We start from the raw sequence: 18,533 nt of genomic DNA, 5'->3' as shown, positions 1-18,533 counted from the left end.
ATTGTCCTGCAAAGATACAACCTTGATTTTGTACCACCTACAGCACTTACAGCACTTATTACTTGCCACTTCTGGCTGTAGAAATTTTGCACCTCTCCCTCCCTGGGTCCTCTGATAACCATGTTTCCGCTCGTACTCCCGGGTTTTGTCCACTGTCGGAAGACCCGCGCCCTTGCCTTCTCCCGCCTTCTGATAGATGAATAGAGGAACGTTTACTACCTCATCCCTGAGGAGTTCCAGAAGATGCAGCTGCCCATAAGCTAATGTTTCTGCACCTTGCGGGATTCGTGAGGAAGCAAAAGAAAAGGAGCAATTTGTTACTTAGAGCGCCAATTGCCTTTACCTTTAATCCTGTGGGTCTCTAACATCTGGCCCCAGCCTACCAAGCTCAGGCTTTAACAGTTTACAGAGCAAAGGTCAGTCCCGGGTGCGAGTTCTCGCTCCCTCCCTTCCTTCCGCCTGTGGAAGGAAAACAAGCCTCCAGCGTGGGGGATGGGCCGGGCTGCTTTCCCCGTCGTTCCACGGGCAGTGCGGGGCGCCTGGAGCCGCGAGGCCGAGCCCGCAGCCCCGCCCCAGGGGCGTGGCCTCCCAGCGCCAGCCCCGCCCCCTCGCCGCGGACCCTCCGCTTCCTATTTACTCGGTAGCTCCGGCTTCCCGTCACTTCGCTTTCTGACTGGAGCTTGAGGACGCTAGGAGGGTCTGTCACTAGGAGACTTCAGGCTGTAAACACTGCCATGGCCCCTGTGCTTAGCAAGGACTCGGCGGACATCGAGGTACCGACTGCGCGCCGGGTCGCCAAGGGCGGGAGGTGGGGGGCCCAGCCGGTGGGTGCTGGGGAGGCCGCGGCAGTCGCTCGGGAAAGAGTGGGAGACCGGGGAAACTTTGCCTCCGTGGGAGGCCTGCGGGGGAGGTAGAGGAGCAGGGAGCCAGAACACGGGCACGGGCAGCGGGGGACAGAAGTGGAAGGGTCCCGCGACTGGAGGGGGTGCCTTTTGGGTTGGGACCTGGCTGTTTACTTCGGAGGGGATTAAGGAAGCCTGTCTTGTCTTGCCCTGAATGGTGTGACTAAGAAGCACAAGAGTTCCAGTGAGGTGGACTCTGGAGGATAGGAGCTCCCATTTCCCACCCAGTCTACCCAGGCACTTTCCCCTTTCTCCACCCCTATGCATTTCAGGGCACCTGTTTGCTGCCCCCACCTCCCAATTGCTGAATCCTAAATATATGCAAAGGTGGGCTATAGAAATAAAGGAGATCTGTGTGTCAGCTATTCTAGCGTCCCTGCTAGCCATAGTAATGCTTCAATGCTTATGAAATTATTTAACATAGGGAGGAATGGAACAAACTGTTGAGAACACGAAAAATGCAGTGCTATCAGAAAACCATAAACAAGCTGTATTTTTCTCTCCTCTCAAGAGTTTTTGATTCTCTTTTCCACTCTGTTTCTGTAACAATTTCATCTTTCTTCCTGTGAATAAGGTCCTACCTGAAATGACATGACCGTTTCCTTTAAATTCTTCCTAAGACCTTTGTGTTTGACATGAGAAGGATTTAATTTTAAACAGTGATTTTTAGACATACCCAATTCAGCGTTTGTGAGCTAAGATAAACTGCTTTTTAGTATTTTGTTGTGTTTTAAGGCTTTTCTTTATTTGAGTCTCCCTGTCCCATAAAATGTGTGTATATGTGTGTACGTGTATGTTTTCTCTCTCTTTTTTTTTATAAATGACAAATTTTTCTTTCCTCAGTCCTTTTCAGTGGCTTAAATAAAAGTTTAAAACCACCTGTTTGCAGAATAGCTGCTGATGCCACATTTTTCCTCTGTCATTGAAGTAACTTTGTGTTCTGTTGGGAGATGGTAGTAATGTTTTCTTCCAACTCCATACATTGGTTTGGGAAAAATCCATTTTAGTAATAAGAGTCAAATTATATTGTAGTGACCTCTCTGGTTAATTTACTTGTGGTTTCTCTTGTGGATAGTTTACTATTTCATATTGATCAGTAAGATATATTTAACCCAATATTTATTCATGTGTGCACAAGGTGAAGGATACTCGATTTATGTCACTGTCAAAGCCCTTTTTGGTCCTTATTACTTTGATTTAACCAAATCATTTTTTTTAAACTAAGCTAAGTAGCAAACTTTTGACAGCATTCAGGCAGTACTGATTTTAGAGAGGAGAGTGTCAGGGGGCAGGTGGCCTTTGGCTTTTAGAATGGTATGTTATTTGCTTAACTGATTTCTTTCTCTGTATTTCTCTTGCAATTGTCTTGGAAATCAGTTCTTAACCACAGAACACTAAGGAAAAGATGCCAGTGAAACATTAAATTACTAGCTTAATCTCATACGTTGTTTGAACTAAGACCCGTTTGAGAAGTCCACGCCCTTACACTCACCTCAGTCTAACCTTAGTCTGTGGGGTTAATCTGCCTGATATTACTTACAATTTAGAACAGTGGTATTCAAGGCTTTTCAGGTTTTATGTAGTTCATATATGCAGCACATTTTAATCAGTAACCACTTCCATTATACATAGTATCTTCCTTTTCTCTCAAAGTAATACCTGTGATTCATGAGTTATAGTACCACCAGAGAGCATGAAATTAATCATTAAAATATAATGCAGTGAAGAAAAATACATTAAGCCTAAAGGAACACATTTAAGCATAGATGTCTCAGTTGATCCTGTTGATTCACCAAAGTTGATTTTTGTTTGAAGAATCAGAATGAATTATGAAAGCTCAGTTTTCTATCAAATTTGAATGCGTACATTGGGTTTCCTTTCCTTGAATGAATTCATTAAGACCATTGTCTAGAGACTGATCTGACTGTGACCATTGCTTTAGTCTCAAGTACATGGAGTAATCTTAAAAAAATCAGTATGGAACAAAATACAGGTTCACTTGATAAATGTGAAAAGAACAGAAGGTGATGGTGACAACCCACTATAATAGTGATTTAACTTTCCCCATAAGCTACCTACAGAATCTCAGGTTTCAGTGAGGCAGCCAAGAAATATCTCTATTTCTGAAGAAAAAAAGTTACTGAGGTAAAGTTGCCTTGTGTGTTCACTCCATAATGTCTAGCCTTAATTAAGTATCACATCAGGGTTTGAAGGATTGGGAGCATGAAAAACAATCAGAATGTCACCAAACCCCAAAAATGGAATATTTCAGGCTGAAAGATAAAGCACAACAATGATGCATTAGTAAGTAATAGATATTAGGTAATAGAACCTAGCTCATATACTCAAAAATTGTTGTCACTATGGTAATTGTAGAAGCAGCATGAGAAGTGAAGTTGTTTTGTTTTGTTTTGTTTTCCCTGATACATAAATGTGATTCAGACCCTGGGATCTGGAGCTAACTGGGTTGAGGTCTAGTTTAGTTCTTTTAAACTGTGACTTTAGGAGGGTTACTTGGCTTCTCTGAGTCATATTTTCATAACCTGTTAAATAAAGAAAATTATAATAGGAAATATAATAAACAAATGTCACAAGTTGACATATTCTTGTTAGGAAAAAGGACAAATATTAAAAAATAAAAGTATGAACAAATATCTTAGGAAAATCCCTGCCAATGAAATAATTAGTATTCTAAAATCATTAACGGTAGCTATGTGCTTTTGAAAGTCATCTTACTTTATGGGATTACATTTTGAACAAAGCTGAATTTTGTCAAGGATGACTTTTGAATACAAATTCTCCTGGGAAGGTTTCAGAGAAGGTGAATACCCAATACTGGTCACTTACCCTGACTTCAGCGGTACCTTCACAGTACTTCATTTAGTTTGAATTGATAACCAGTATAATGCCAATATCTGTTCATTTAAAAGCAAGTAAGAATAATTTTAGAAAAATGTAATTTTGTTCAGTGTCCTGTTCCTCTCCACTGACATGGATAATTAAGAGTAGACTATAGAAGTATAATTAAAAGAAAATGTATGCAGCTACAGGAAACCTTTAACTTTTTGAATAATAGTAATTTTGGTAAATATTTACAGCCAAACTCAAATGCTACCTACCACTCTAATGCTTTCACAATCACAAGTCAAGGCCCATTCCTTGAATTATCAGTTAGTGAGTGTTTCACATTTACCCTGAATCAGAAGGGATTTCAGTCCATTGTGTACAGAATCATAGTGCATTTCAAGTCAAACAGAAATAGTTTCTGAATTACTTATACTCTAGCTTCCATTCATTTGAGAATTTTCTATGCTTATTAATTAAGAAAATAAGTTACTAAAATCATGGACTTGGAAAATGGGAGGATAAAGGAAACAACTGGGAGAAAAGTACATTTTTAAGGAGCATTTTGAAAAAAGGGAAGGCAGGGGTTATGAATTAATTGGTAGAGGTGGGAGAAAATATTTCGGAATACCCTCTATCATAACTGTTTTTGTCCCTGGGAAGGGGAAGGGTTATGGATCCAAAGGAGAGAATAAAGATTCAACTTTGCAGAAGCTATGGATTATTTATTTATTTATTTAAACTTTTATGTTTTTTTTATTCAGTGTATAAATGACAGTTCTTTCTTGTCTCCTTTCTTTTATTGATTAGGCACCACCAATCTAAGGAAATGCTATCTCGACTTGCTAAAGCTTTTAATTTTTTTTAAAGTTTTTAAATTTTAAACCTGTTCTGTGAGTTTGAATTGTTAAAAATATGCTTGTCCTCCCTATTTTAAACTGTCCTGTCGACCGTACTCAAAGTATTTCTCCTTTCTAAGAAATTAAGCTGGGCAGTAAAAATGTGTTTGATTGTGTGATTTGGGAAGATACTTCATTCCAAATGATAGCTCCTTGTAGTTTTTTTTTTAAAGGAGAGAATAAATTTATTATTATTATTATTATTATTATTAATATATGAAATTTATTGTCAAATTGGTTTCCATACAACACCCAGTGCTCATCCCAAAAGATGCTCTCTTCAATGCCCATCACCTACCCTCCCCTCCCTCCCACCCCCCATCAACCCTCAGTTTGTTCTCAGTTTTTAAGAGTCTCTTATGCTTTGGCTCTCAGCTCTTTGTAGTTTTAAGGTGTATTTCTAGAGTTAAGCATGGCCAGATGTATATACTTCAGTATAGTTTTTTAAAAGAAATTATACCTCCTGCACATGAATTCAGTGACCAATTTAGTAGTTTAATTAAAAACTGTGAGATTAATGACTAATGACGACTCTATCACTAGGGAATTTTTTACGTTGGATCTGCTTAATCTTAATCATAGCAGATAGTGTTGTAAAAATATGTTGGAATTCAGTAGCCTTCTTTCTTACATTCTGGAAGAAAAATTCAGTTTTGGAAAGCTGAACATTTGCAATAAGGAATTGATAAGAATATGAAAAAGATCTAGGGCCAAAATCCTGAGAAAACTGGATATCTTTAAGCAATCATCTTTCCTTAACTATTTGAATACAGCATTTTACCAAACTCTGTATATAAACAGGCAAGAATGCAAGAGCTGAAAAATAGACCTTACTGTAAAGGTAAACCTATCTGATCATTGTGGGAGAATTTTTAATAAGCATAAGTTTGTTATAAAATTAAAAACACTAAAATTAAAGACAATGAGACTGAAAAAATAAAGTTATAAAATAATATGACAAAGAAAATATGATGAGATTTGTTATGGTCCAGGCTTTAAGTGAAGCTAACGAGGATATTGAAAAGTAGGATTGGCCAACTTATTTTTCTCCCTCTTAGCTGTCTACAATGACAAATAGGAATAGAAACCTGCAGTCCTTAAAACTGTAAGAAAATTTCAACATCATTTATACCCTGCCTTAATTTAAAAATATTTTATAAGGCATTCTAAGATTATAAATTTATATATAGTCAAGATTTTGATTTTCAAATGTGACATGTTTACCTTCAGGACTTCATTTGCTCTTAATCCTCTATATCAAAACAGAAAGTGTTTTTTGGCCTCAAACATCAATAGTGTGGTCATTCACAGATAACCTGGAGCCAGGAATACCACTAAGATAACTCTTAATAGGATTGTATATTTCCTATGGTTTATAATTATTTCTTCTTCCATTGCTTGTAATTAAAATGTTATGCTAGTAGGTGTGAACTCATTGTATTACTTTTCTTTTAGAATGTTCACTACAGATATCTACTTATTGATATAGGAACTCAGTACGTTTATTTAAAGTTATTTATTTTGTATTTCACAAAATCAAACCTCAATTCATGGTAAAAAAGAAAACATTGTATTAAACAGGCCTGGGTTCTAATCCTGATTCTCTCATTTTTTTTTTTTTTAAATTTTTGTGATTGTGGTCAGTTCTTTCCTGAACTATCATTTCTTTTTCTGTCAATTGGATTTATGCTTCATTATTTCATGCAATAGTTGTAATGATTAACTGGTGTCATATACATATAATGCCTCAGATAGCATCTTTCACATAAAATATGTATTTTTAAAATATTAGTAGTTCTGGGGTGCCTGGGTGGCTCTGGTCGGTTGAGCGTCTGATTTCGGCTCAGGTCATAATTTTGCAGTCTGTGAGTTCAAGCCCTGCATCGGACCCTGTGCTGACAGCTCAGAGCTTGGAGCCTGCTTCTGATTCTGTGTCCCCTGCTGTCTCTGCCCCTCCCCAACTCGTACTCTGTCTCTCTGTCTCTCAAAAATAAATATTAAAAAAAAATACCAGGTACTTCTTTCAAACATCATTATTGCATATATCATGTGTCTTATGTAAATGTCATTAGGCTGGAATTTTGTTCAACTCCAAAAATTAACAAGTGATATTGAAGCCTGTTAAAATATGTGAAAGAGGGGGGAGTTAATGAAGTTAAAAGAATTATGAGGATATATTTTGCAGATATATTTTATAAGAAAGTTCCTTAATTTTGTCAATATTACCGGTGAGAAGGGGGAGTTTCTGAAATTCAGATCAAATTAAAGAGACCCAGTTCATTTTGCTTTTTACTTCTATTTTAAAAATATGTTTAACACCCTCTGTATTGCTAGCCCTCTGGTGTAAATTGAAGGAGATTCAAAGGAAGTATGTGGCATCGGTTTTGTCTATATGGGATTATCTACATCTACTCCACTAGGGACTAAGACTCAAATCCAAGGCTGACCTCCCCAACCCTTATTATTTTACTGCAGTGTACATATGGATTGATTTTTCAGTGTTTTTCCGAGCATTTTTAGACTCTCTCAGGACCAATGTATTGGTGAAAATTATTTCTTGGTATTCTGAACGATATATAGAAGGGATTTAGTATTATCCTTTTCTGAAAAGAAATCTCTACACAATTATTTTTTAAAAAAGCCCAAGTCATATCTGTTTGTACAGACTGGACTAAGCTTATAATGTCTCTAAGCAGGTATATTAGCTTCAAAGAAAGTTTTTTTTCTAGACTTCTGAGCATCCCTGTATTTGTTCATTAAAACTTTTTTGACTACTAGGAAAGAAAGAATTGGAGATCAACCTATTTTGCACCAGGAAAATGTAAAATGTGCTCTTTCTGAAAGATGACTCAAATATTAAACTTTTTAATATTAGGTTATGATAATTTTATTTCATTGAGAATTTCAGCTTGGTTGTGTAAAAGCATTCTCACTATCCTCTACCTTTATCATAATAATTAAAGAGACAATCTGTGTCCTTACCTCCCAGGTGCTTGGAAATTGATATTATGAGTGCTTATGAATGTCCCCTTGAGGCACTGCTGACTGGGCCACTTTGAAGAAAAATCTCTTCATCAATAATGAAGCCCTGAGGGCCACTTCTCAGGGGACCCACACAAAATTACATGTCGACTCCAGGCCTGATTTATACAGATGGTGCTCATGGATGGAGCCCTGACTGCACCTCCTCTTCTCCCATATTTTATTACCCACCACCCTGCGAATCCTCTCCACTGCCCTTCCCCCACTTACACTTCTCTCTCCAAACTTCATCCCCTAATTTTCAACTTGTTTTACCTGCCCACAATGGATTTACCTAACTAGATTTTTTTTGTTGAATCTTTGTGAAATCCTCTGAATGGTATTAAAAATTGGCTATAGCAGCATGTTAAAACTTTAAAAATGTTAGTTTGATGTAAAAGCCATGTGAAAATCTTCAAAACAATAGAAGATAATGTGTATTTACTGTATGTTAATTAATATAAGTGTTCTGGAATACGGGACAGGCCTGCAGATATGTTTGCTCTACATGTTGGGCCCCTTGCTCTCTGACCTTGTGGAAATCATTCAACCACTTTGAAAGAGTTTGCTGGCTTCTCAATGAGTTTGCTATTGATCAGTCTTTTAAGGATGGTTTGTAATAAAATACGGCAATGGTGAAATTGTTTGGAAATGTGACCTGCTGAGTGATCATATTGAGGAAATGCAGACGTGGTGTTGTCATAGCTACTGTATTTTACATGCTAGGCAGGATTAAGTATACCATTTATACCGACTCTATGGAATTGATATACTTAATGATTTTTAAACTTTCTTCATGCTTGCCTGCTTCCTTTTCTTTTTCAATCAAACAAATGAGTTAAATCTAAATCTGTCCTGAGCACACAAAGTCCAATCCTTCTATATATTGGTGGAGTTTTGTCAGGGTGATATGGAATTTATAAATTCATATTTTGTGTCTCTTGGATGGTGTTATCCTTAACTAGAAATTGCAGCTAGAGATTCCAAATAAGGAGTTGAGACTCTCTTAGTTTCTCCAGTGTGTTTGTTGATTGATAACTGTCAGTGGAAATCAGAGTATAAATTTTGGGGTTTCTAGCCCATAGGGAATGTAAGTTACCTTCCTCTGACTCCTTGTACCTGTTCCACAGTGACCTCAAAGCTTTGAGAACTTTTCTTTCAGTTATGTTTTCATGATAAATATTGGGGAGTACAGAGTAGAATGCTTGATTAAAATGCTCATACTTCAAAGAAAGCTATTTAGTTCTCACAGATTGCAGGAGTTAAATAATAGCATAACAGCTTTCACAGCAAGATGCTTTTTTGGGGGTTAACTTTTATTAATTTTTTTTCATTCCTCTGATTAAATTTTATTTATTTATGTATTTAAATTTATTTGAGAGAGAGAGAGAGAGAGAGAGAGAGAGTGGGGGAGGGGGTAGAGGGAAAGAGAGCATCTTAAGCAGGCTCCACACTCAGCACGGAGCCCAATGTTGGGCTTGATCCCATGCCCTAAGGATCATAACCTGAGCCGAAATCAAGAGTTGGAGTCAACTGAATGAGCCACCCAGGCACCCATACTGTGATTTGATTTTTAGAATTATTTTGCATGATCATTACAGAAAGAAAAATGCCAAAAAGAGTGAATTGAAGCCCTCAAACATACATAGTCACACCACCTAAAATAGCCCTGCTCAATGATTTAATACTTTTCTTTTCTATGCGTAAGGAATTTTTTCCTAAACAGTTTTAATCATATTCAGTTTATATTTGTTTTCTTCTCCATTCAGAACTATTTCCTCACGTTTATACTAACTTTTAAAATAGTTTTAAATACTCTTTCCATAATTTGGCTATTGTTGAAAGTGCTGCTATAAACATTGGGGTACAAATGCCCCTATGCATCACCACTCCTGTATACTTTGGGTGGATTCCTTGCAGTTCTTTGGAAAGAGCCTAAATGTCCATCAATGGACGAATGGATAAAGAAGATGTGTTTTATATATATAATGGAATATTACTTGGCAATCAGAAAGAATGAAATCTGGCCATTTGCAGCAATGTGGATTGAAGTGGAGGGTATTATGCTAAGTGAAATAAGCCAAGCACAGAAAGACAGATACTATATGTTTTCACTCCTTTGTGGATCTTGAGAAACTTAACAGAAGACCATTGGGGAGGGGTAGGGGGGAAAAAGTTAAAGAAATGGAGGGAGGCAAACCATAAGAGACTCTTAAGGACTGAGAACAAACTAAGGGTAGATGGGGGGTGAGGGAGAGGGGAAAGTGGTTGATGGGCATTGAGGAGAGCACTTGTTGGGATGAGCACTGGGTATTGTATGGAAACCAATTTGACTATAAATTATATTTAATAAAATAAAATAAAATAAAATGAAATAAATAAAATAAAATAAAATAAAATAAAATAAAATAAAATAAGTTTTAAATAGCACTGTAAGATTCCACGCAGTGGAGATACCAAAATTTATTCAAGCCTCTCCTTTATTATCACATAATTACTTTGTTTTTAGTAATAGTTATTTATAATGCTTCAATAACTTTTTTCCTTAAGACATTTTGCCTAGAATACACTTGAAAGGGTTGGCTTCATTGATATGTAGTGCATTTCAGTTTGCCTTTTCCACCTACCTACATGATTGAACTGAATTGTGTGTGTGTGTGTGTGTGTGTGTGTGTGTGTGTGTGTGTGTGTTTTAAAGCATTTTTAAAAGGAAAAATGGCCCGTTATTGGGTGCAAAGACAGAACGGAAAAAGTGGAATTGGAACCAATTACTAATTTGCCTCATCCCTCCACCACATTCAAGGTTAGAGAACATATAGGCATGTGAGCATAGTTTCCCTTGATGTGGATATGACTTCATTTGCACTCAGTGCTGATTTGATGCTTTATTCTAGATCATGGCTTGACTGCCTGATACTTTATTTTTTCTGCCAAGAGTGAGGTTGGGTTTCAGGTTATTTTAAATAGGTAAATCTCAGGTTTTTATCTTGAATAAATAAATATATGTAACACCAACTGCAGATGTTCCAATGTGTGACCACAAATGGAAACTTTTGTATTGTACCTTCCACCCTGTACCTCTCCCTCTCTTCAAACCACTCTAGCAGACCAGGTTCTCAGTGGATTCTTTGACCCTAGACCTCTATATCAGAAGTGTGTGTGTGTGTGTGTGTGTGTGTGTGTGTGTGTGTATGTGTATACATACACATATACAGAAGCTTGTGTGTGTGTGTGTGTGCAATTTTTTCTCCTTTTTCTTATGGTTCTCAGGAAGAAGAGAGTGGTGAATGTAACTATTTACACTCAACACATTTTTCTCACAGCGACAAATTTAATAAAGCAAAACATTCTTCTAAGGTATGTTAACCAAGCTAGCTTTGATTCATGCTACATTTTAAAGCTAAAATTTGCTAGTAACCTGAGGTCTGAACATTGGTATGTTTAAGTCTCTTTTTTGAAAGAGATAAAAACATATGCAGAAGTTTCTTACATGATCCATGAAAATCACCGCCTATGACACCTCCATCCCAGGCTAGACAGTAATAAATGTTTATTCTTTATACATGTTTAAGATCACATTGTTAAAGGATTCAAGAGGGAAATTATCAATTGTACGTGTGACTATTTTAAGGATTTGAAATATTTTTGAGTTGTATACCTATTTATACATCTGTTATCAGTGTATTAATGTATATGAAATGGTATCCTTTTCAACATTAAAATTATTTTTAATTATTTAGTGGACAGTTGTGTGAAAACTATCTGATTTTATTTCGTATTTGTTTGAATATTCATTAATTTGAATATCTTTCCCACATTTTAAAGGGGCTTGGAGTTTCTTTTATTTATTTATTCATTTACTTATTTGTTTTTTATTTTATTTTATTTACTTTTTTATTTTTTTCAATATATGCAATTTATTGTCAAATTGGTTTCCATACAACACCCAGTGCTCATCCCAAAAGGTGCCCTCCTCAATACCCATCACCCATCCTCCCCTCCCTCCTACCCCCCATCAACCCTCAGTTTGTTCTCAGTTTTTAAGAGTCTCTTATGCTTTGGCTCTCTCCCACTCTAACCTCTTTTTTTTTTCCTTCCCCTTCCCCATGGGTTTCTGTTAAGTTTCTCAGGATCCACATAAGATCCTGTTTCACTATGATATGTTGTGCAGAAGATCGATTCAAGTTACGTCTGAAGGGAGTTCCCTGTGCTTCTTGGATTTCAATGCCTTTTTCCTTCCCCAGATCAGGGAAGTTCTCAGCACCTTCAGCACCTTTCCCTCTCTCTTCCGCCTCTGGAATACCAATTATGCGTAGATTATTTCTCTTTAGTGCATCACTTAGTTCTCTAATTTTCCCCTCATACTCCTGGATTTTTTTATCTCTCTTTTTCTCAGCTTCTTCTTTTTCCATAATTTTATCTTCTAGTTCACCTATTGTCTCCTCTGCCTCTTCAATTCAAGCCGTGGTCGTCTCCATTTTATTTTGCAGCTCATTAATAGCATTTTTAGCTCCTCCTGGCTGTTCCTTAGTCCCTTGATCTCTGTAGCAATAGATTCTCTGCTGTCCTTTATACTGTTTTCAAGCCCAGTGATTAATTTTATGACTATTATTCTAAATTCACTTTCTGTTATATTGTTTAAATCCTTTTTGATCAGTTCTTTAGCTGTTATTATTTCCTGGACGTTTTTTTTTTGAGGGGAATTCTTCCATTTGGTCATTTTGGATAGTCCCTGGAGTGTGGGGAACTTCCGGGCACTTCCCCTGTGCTGTCTTGAATAACTTGCGTTGGTGGGCGGGGCCGCAGTCAGACCTGATGTCTTTCCCAGCCCACCGCTGGGGCCACAGTCAGACTGGTGTGTGTCTTCTCATTCCCTCTCGTAGGGGTGGGATTCACTGTGGGGTGGCATGGCCCTTCTGGGCTACTTGCACCCTGCCAGGCTTGTGGTGCTGGGGATCTGGCGTATTAGCTGGGGTGGATCGGCAAGGTGCACAGGGGCAGGAGGGGAAGGCACCGCTCACTTTTCCTTCGGATCTGGAGATCCACTTCGGGAGGGGCCCTGTGGCACTGGGAGGGAGTCAGACCCCTGCCGCCGGAGGGGTGGATCTGCAGAAGCACAGGGTTGGGTGTTTGTGGTGCAAGCAAGTTCCCTGACAGGAACCATTCCCTTTGGGATTTTGGCTGGGGGATGGGCGAGGGAGATGGAGCTGGTGAGCACCTTTGTTCTCTGCCAAGCTGTGCTCTGTAGTCTGGGGCTCAACGACTCTCCCTCCCCTTGTCCTCCAGCCTTCCCCTCTGAGCAGAGCTGTTAGCTTATAACCTCCCAGATGTTAAGTCCCGCTTGCTGTCAGAACACACTCCGTCCAGCCCCTCCGCTTTTGCAAGCCAGACTTGGGGGCTCTGCTTGGCCGGCGGGCTGCCCCTCTGCCCCCGCTCCCTCCCGCTCCCTCCCGCCAATAGTGCGCACCGCTCCTCCGCTCCTCCACCCTTCCTACCCTCTTCTGTGGGCCTCTCGTCTGTGCTTGGCTCCGGAGACAAGCCTAGCTGTAGTCTTCTGGCAGTTTTCTGGGTTATTTAGGCAGGTGTAGGTGGAATCTAAGTGATCAGCAGGACGCGGTGAGCCCAGCGTCCTCCTATGCCGCCATTTCCCCAGGTCTCCTGGAGTTTCTTTTAAACAATGTGCTTTAACGGAATTTTAGTGTAAGAGTAAAATAAGAGAAAAATATAAATAGAAATACAAATAAGAAAAGTAGAAATATCTTCCAACAAAGTGAGTTTAGAGGGAACACACTTCAACATAATAAGAGCCTTGTATGAAAAACCCTCAGCTGACATCATAGTCCATGGTGAAGAGCTGAAAACTTTTTTTAAAGATGAGGAACAAGACAAAATGGTCCCTTCTGACCACTTTTATTTGATAGTACTGGAAGTCCTACCTGCAGTAATCAGAGAAGAAAGAAAGAAAGGGAAGGAATCTAAATTGGTAAGAAGTAAAACTGTCATTATATGCAGATGGTGTGATGCTAAATATGGAAAACTTTAAAGACTACACCAAAAAACTCTTAGAACAAATGAATTCAGTGAAAGTGCAAGATACAAAATTAATACACAGAAATCTGTTGTTTTCAATATACTAATAATGAAGTAGCAGGTGGGGAAATTAAGAAAACAACCCCATTTAAAAATAACATCAAAAAGAATAAAATACCTAGAAATAAATTTAACCAAGGAGATGAACAATCTGCATTCTGAAAACAATAAGGCATTTATGAAATAAATTGAAGATGAGACAAATAAATAGAAAGATAGACCATGCTCATGGATTAGAAGAATATTGTTGAAATGTCTTTATTACCATAAGCCATCTACAGATTCAACTCTTTCAAGATACCAATAATATTTTCCACAGAAATAGAACAAATAATCATAAAATTTGTATGGAAACACAAAAGATCCTGAAGCAATCTTAAGAAAAAGTAAAATAAAGCTGGAGGTATCACAATTCTAGTGTTCAAGCTCTATTTCAAAGCTGTAGTGACAAAAACAGTATGCTGCTGGCACAAAAATAGACATTTAGATCAATGAAACAGAGTACCCAGAAATAAAAAACCACATTTGTATGGTCAATTAATCTATGACAAAAAGAGGCAAGAATACAAAATGGGGAAAAGACAATCTCTTCAATAAATGGTGATGAGATACCTGGACTCTATAAACTGGACCATACAGTTTTCTACTACCATACACAAAAATAACATCAAAATTGTTAAAGACCTAAATGTAGGACCTGAAGCCATAAAATTCTTAAAAGAAAACATAGGCAGTTATCTCTTGGACATTGGCCTTAGCAATATTTTTCTGGATCTGTCTCTTCAGGAAACAAAACAAAAGTAAAAATAAACAATTGGGGACTACATCAAACTAAAAAAAGCTTTTGCACAGCAAAGGAAACCATCAACAAAATGAGAAGGCAACCCACTAAATGGAAGAGGTATTTGCAAATGATATACTTGATAAGAGATTAATATCCAAAATATACATACTCATATAATTGGACACCAGAAATACAAATAATCAATTTAAAAATGGGGAGAGTACCTGAATATTCATTTCCCCAAAGAAAAAATACAAATGGCCAACAGATACCTGAAAAGATACTCAGCATTACTAATCATTGGGGAAATGCAAGTCAAAACCACAGTGAGCTATCAGAATAACTAGAATAACACACAGTCAGAATAACTAGTACCAAAAAGACAAAAAAGTGTTGGTGAGGACGTGGAGAAAAGAATGGATGTGCACTGTTGGTGGGACTGTGAATTGGTCTAGCCTCAAAAAATTAAAAATAGAAATCCCATATGATCCAATAATTCCACTTCTGAGTATTTATCCAAAGAAAATGAAAACACTAACATGAAAATATATATGAACCCCTATGTTCATTGCAGCATTATTTACAATAGAAAATTATGGAAGCAATCCAAGTGTCTGTTGACAGATAAATGGATCATGAAAATGCGGTGTGTATACACATAATGGAATACTACTTACCCACGGAAAAGAACTAAATCTTGCCATTTGCAACAATGTGGATGGACCTAGAGGGTATTATGCTAAGTGAAAGAAGTAAGTCAGACTGAAAAATACAAGCACCATATCATTTCACTTTATATGTAGATCCAAGAAAACAAAACTAATGAACAAACAAAAAACAGACTTATAAATACAGAGAAAAAACTGGTGGCTTCCAGGGTGGGGCGGAGAGGGGATAGGCAAGATAGGTGAAGGGGATTAAGAGGTACAAACTTCCAGTTACAAAATAAATTATTCATGGGGAAGAAAACTACAGCATGGGAATACAGTCAATAATATGGTAATAATGTTATATGATGATAAATGATAAGTATACTTTCATGGTGAGCATTTCATAATGTACATAATTATTGAATCACTATTTTGTACATCTGAAATTATATAATATGGTAAGTCAATTATATTTCAGTAATAAAGTACACGCACATACAAAAGAAAAGTAGAAATATCACAGATTTTAAGAAACTTAGATGCTAATGAATTATAAAATCACAAAATCAATACTCTTTTGGAAACATATTATCCACTTAAACTAACTTCAGGCAAATTCAGAAGCAGCAATGGACTAGTAGACTTGATCTATTATGGTATTTATTATAGTGTAGTATATAATGGATCATTATTGTTTGTTTCAATTAAAATTAAAGTGTAGCACAGATTAGTGATTAAGAATGTACACTCTGGGGGCTCCTGGATGGCTCAGTCAGTTAAACGTCTGACTCTTGATATTGGCTCAGGTCATGATCTCACAGTTTGTGGGTTTGAGCCCTGCATCAGGCTCTGCACTGTCAGTGCAGAACTTGCTTGGGGTTCTTTCTTCCCCTCTCTCTTCTCCTTTCCTCTCCCACCTCCCCCAAAATGAACAAATAAACTTAAAAAAGAGTGTAGACTCTGGAATTAAAGTGCTAATGTCCATCATATCCTAGCTGTGCCACATCCTAGTTTTTGACATTGGCAAGTAACTCCAATTTTCCGTGTTTTTATTTCCTCATCTGTACAATGGGGACAGTAAAATTACCTATATCATAGGATTGTTGTATGATTGAAGGAAATACTACATACTCATCATTTTTAATAGGCTCAGCAAATACGCAATTAACACTAAATATTAAAATGCTGATGTTGCTGGGTGAACTGGGGAGACCCCATGCCTCGAGGCTTTGACCCAGTCTACTCCAAAGATGTCGCTGAAGGCTCTTGGTCTCCTCACGAGAAAGAATTTAGGGGCAGACAAAACATAGAGGATAGCAACATGTTCAGGAAAGTTTATTAAAATGAAGGTACACTCTTGAGATAGAGTGAGACAGAGAGTGCTGTGGGTGCTGGGGTTTGGGTTTCTATCTTTCATTGATGGTTGTTAACAAGGAGGTGGGGATTTCTTGGAAGTAGGGTTTCGTGCCTTTCCTACCTTCCTTGGTCCTGGCTTTCTGGCCTACTTTGTCAGCCATCTTGGGCCTGTTTCCTTTGATCCAGCTTCTTGTGCCTTTGTTTTGGAGTGCTACCAGGATAGGCTTCTGACTTTCCCCGTAGCTGGCCATTACTTCCTCTTTGCTGGCCTCCATACATCCTGTTAGAGTCTAACTGCCTCTAATACTAATAATGGCTACAATTACCTTTTTGACTCCAATGGGCTATCTCTTTGATTATCTTCTATTTTGATGTTTTAAACACAGAAGTTTAACTTTTTTGTATATTCAAAAATGCATATTAATTTCTTACTATGTGCTAGACACTAGTCTAGATTTTAGAAATATGCCTACAAACAAGACAAAAGATTTCTGCTCTCAGTAAAATTACATTGCAGTATAGAAATAAAAGGCAGTAAAAATTTCAAACTGTATGGTAATTTCAGTAGTATCATGAGCTTTGGTAAAAGTAAATCAGAATAATCTGATGCAGAATGACTGGTGGGGCCCCCCTTATTTGGCCAGTCAGAGAAGGCCTCCTCGTGGAGGTGACATTTGTACTTAAACCTGAAGTACCAGAAGGAGTCTGCCATAGCTTTTGAGAACAAAGAATGAAAATTAAAGAGGTGGGATTGGGGGTGCCTGGGTGGCTCAGTCGGTTGAGCATCCGACTTCAGCTCAGGTCACGATCTCACGGTTCGTGAGTTCGAGCCCCGCGTCAGGCTCTGGGCTGATGGCTCAGAGCCTGGAGCCTGCTTCCGATTCTGTGTCTCCCTCTCTCTCTGACACTCCCCCATTCATGCTCTGTCTCTCTCTGTCTCAAAAATAAATAAACATTAAAAACAAATTAAAAAAAAATAAAGAGGTGGGATTGAACTTTATCTGAGGGGCAAAAAGAAATAACAGATGTATGAGATACAAGTGTTGTTTAATGACATTAAGTTTGAAATCCCTATTAGATACCAAAGTAAAGATATCAAGTAGTCAACTGGAAATAAGTATCTGAGGTTAATAAAGAAATCATAGCTAGAGATGGAAATTGGGGAATTAGTGATACAAAAATGATGTGTAAAATCCTGGGGCTGAGTAAAATCACTAAGAGGCAGTGTAGCTAGACAAGAAGTTGGAGATTTAGGAGGTTAGAAGAAGGAAAAGTAGCCAGGAGGCCGTGGTATCACAGAAACCAAGGAAGGAGGAAAGAGGTGGTATAGTCAACTCTCTACATTGCTGTTGAGAGGGTAAAATGAGGGCATGAAAGTTTCCTTTTAATTCAGTAACATGGAGAAATTATGAATTTAATAATAACTATTGGAGAAAGAGGCCCAATTTGGATGGATTGAGAAAGGAACAGGAGATAGAGAAGTGAGACAGTGACACTAGAAATTTCTGGGGTAAAGTTTCACTCTAAAGAGGAACACAGAAATTGGGAAGTAGCTGGAGAGGGAGAATAGAGCATGGACATATACTAATGGAAAGAGATCCAATAGAAAGAGACACCACTGTTGAAGGACATAGAAGGGATAATTACCTGTATAAAGAGATTCTTTTGGTGAAGGGGAATAGGATTGATAATATAAGCATTAGAGTCAGATGTATGGCAGAGGCGTGCTATAGTGGGTGGTAGGAAGAAGAGGGAGTTCCCATCTGACAGTTTTTAGTTTCTCAATAAGAGTGTGAGGCAATAGCATTAACAGAGGGTAAGAGGAAAACAGGATATAAATTTTAAGAACGGATGAAAGTATGAATAAACTTTCTGGAAAGTGGGAGAATGAAAGTAAAAAGAAATTATAGTAGGATTGTTAGGCAAGTTTGTTTTCCAATTGAAATTTGTTAAGAAATTAACATGAATGTGATTGTGGATTCTTCTA

The 18,533-nt window shown here is 37.8% G+C and overlaps 1 protein-coding gene across 6 annotated transcripts in view; it reads left to right on the top strand.

Annotated features, from left to right (window-relative positions):
• Window positions 1-613: 613 nt before the first annotated feature.
• Window positions 614-18,533, top strand: part of DPYD (dihydropyrimidine dehydrogenase) — an 851,480-nt gene continuing 833,560 nt past the window's right edge. For all 6 annotated transcript variants that reach the window (XM_042997970.1, XM_042997965.1, XM_042997967.1 and 3 more), the window contains exon 1: window positions 614-773. In XM_042997970.1, the coding sequence (XP_042853904.1) occupies window positions 735-773 (39 nt within the window). In that variant the 5' untranslated portion in view covers window positions 614-734. The remainder of the gene's footprint in view (window positions 774-18,533) is intronic.

This window comes from Panthera tigris, chromosome C1 (genome assembly GCF_018350195.1).
Source record: "Panthera tigris isolate Pti1 chromosome C1, P.tigris_Pti1_mat1.1, whole genome shotgun sequence".
NCBI lineage: Eukaryota > Metazoa > Chordata > Mammalia > Carnivora > Felidae > Panthera > Panthera tigris.
The sequence above is the reverse complement of the archived record's forward strand: the minus strand, read 5'-3'. Positions and strand labels throughout refer to the sequence as shown.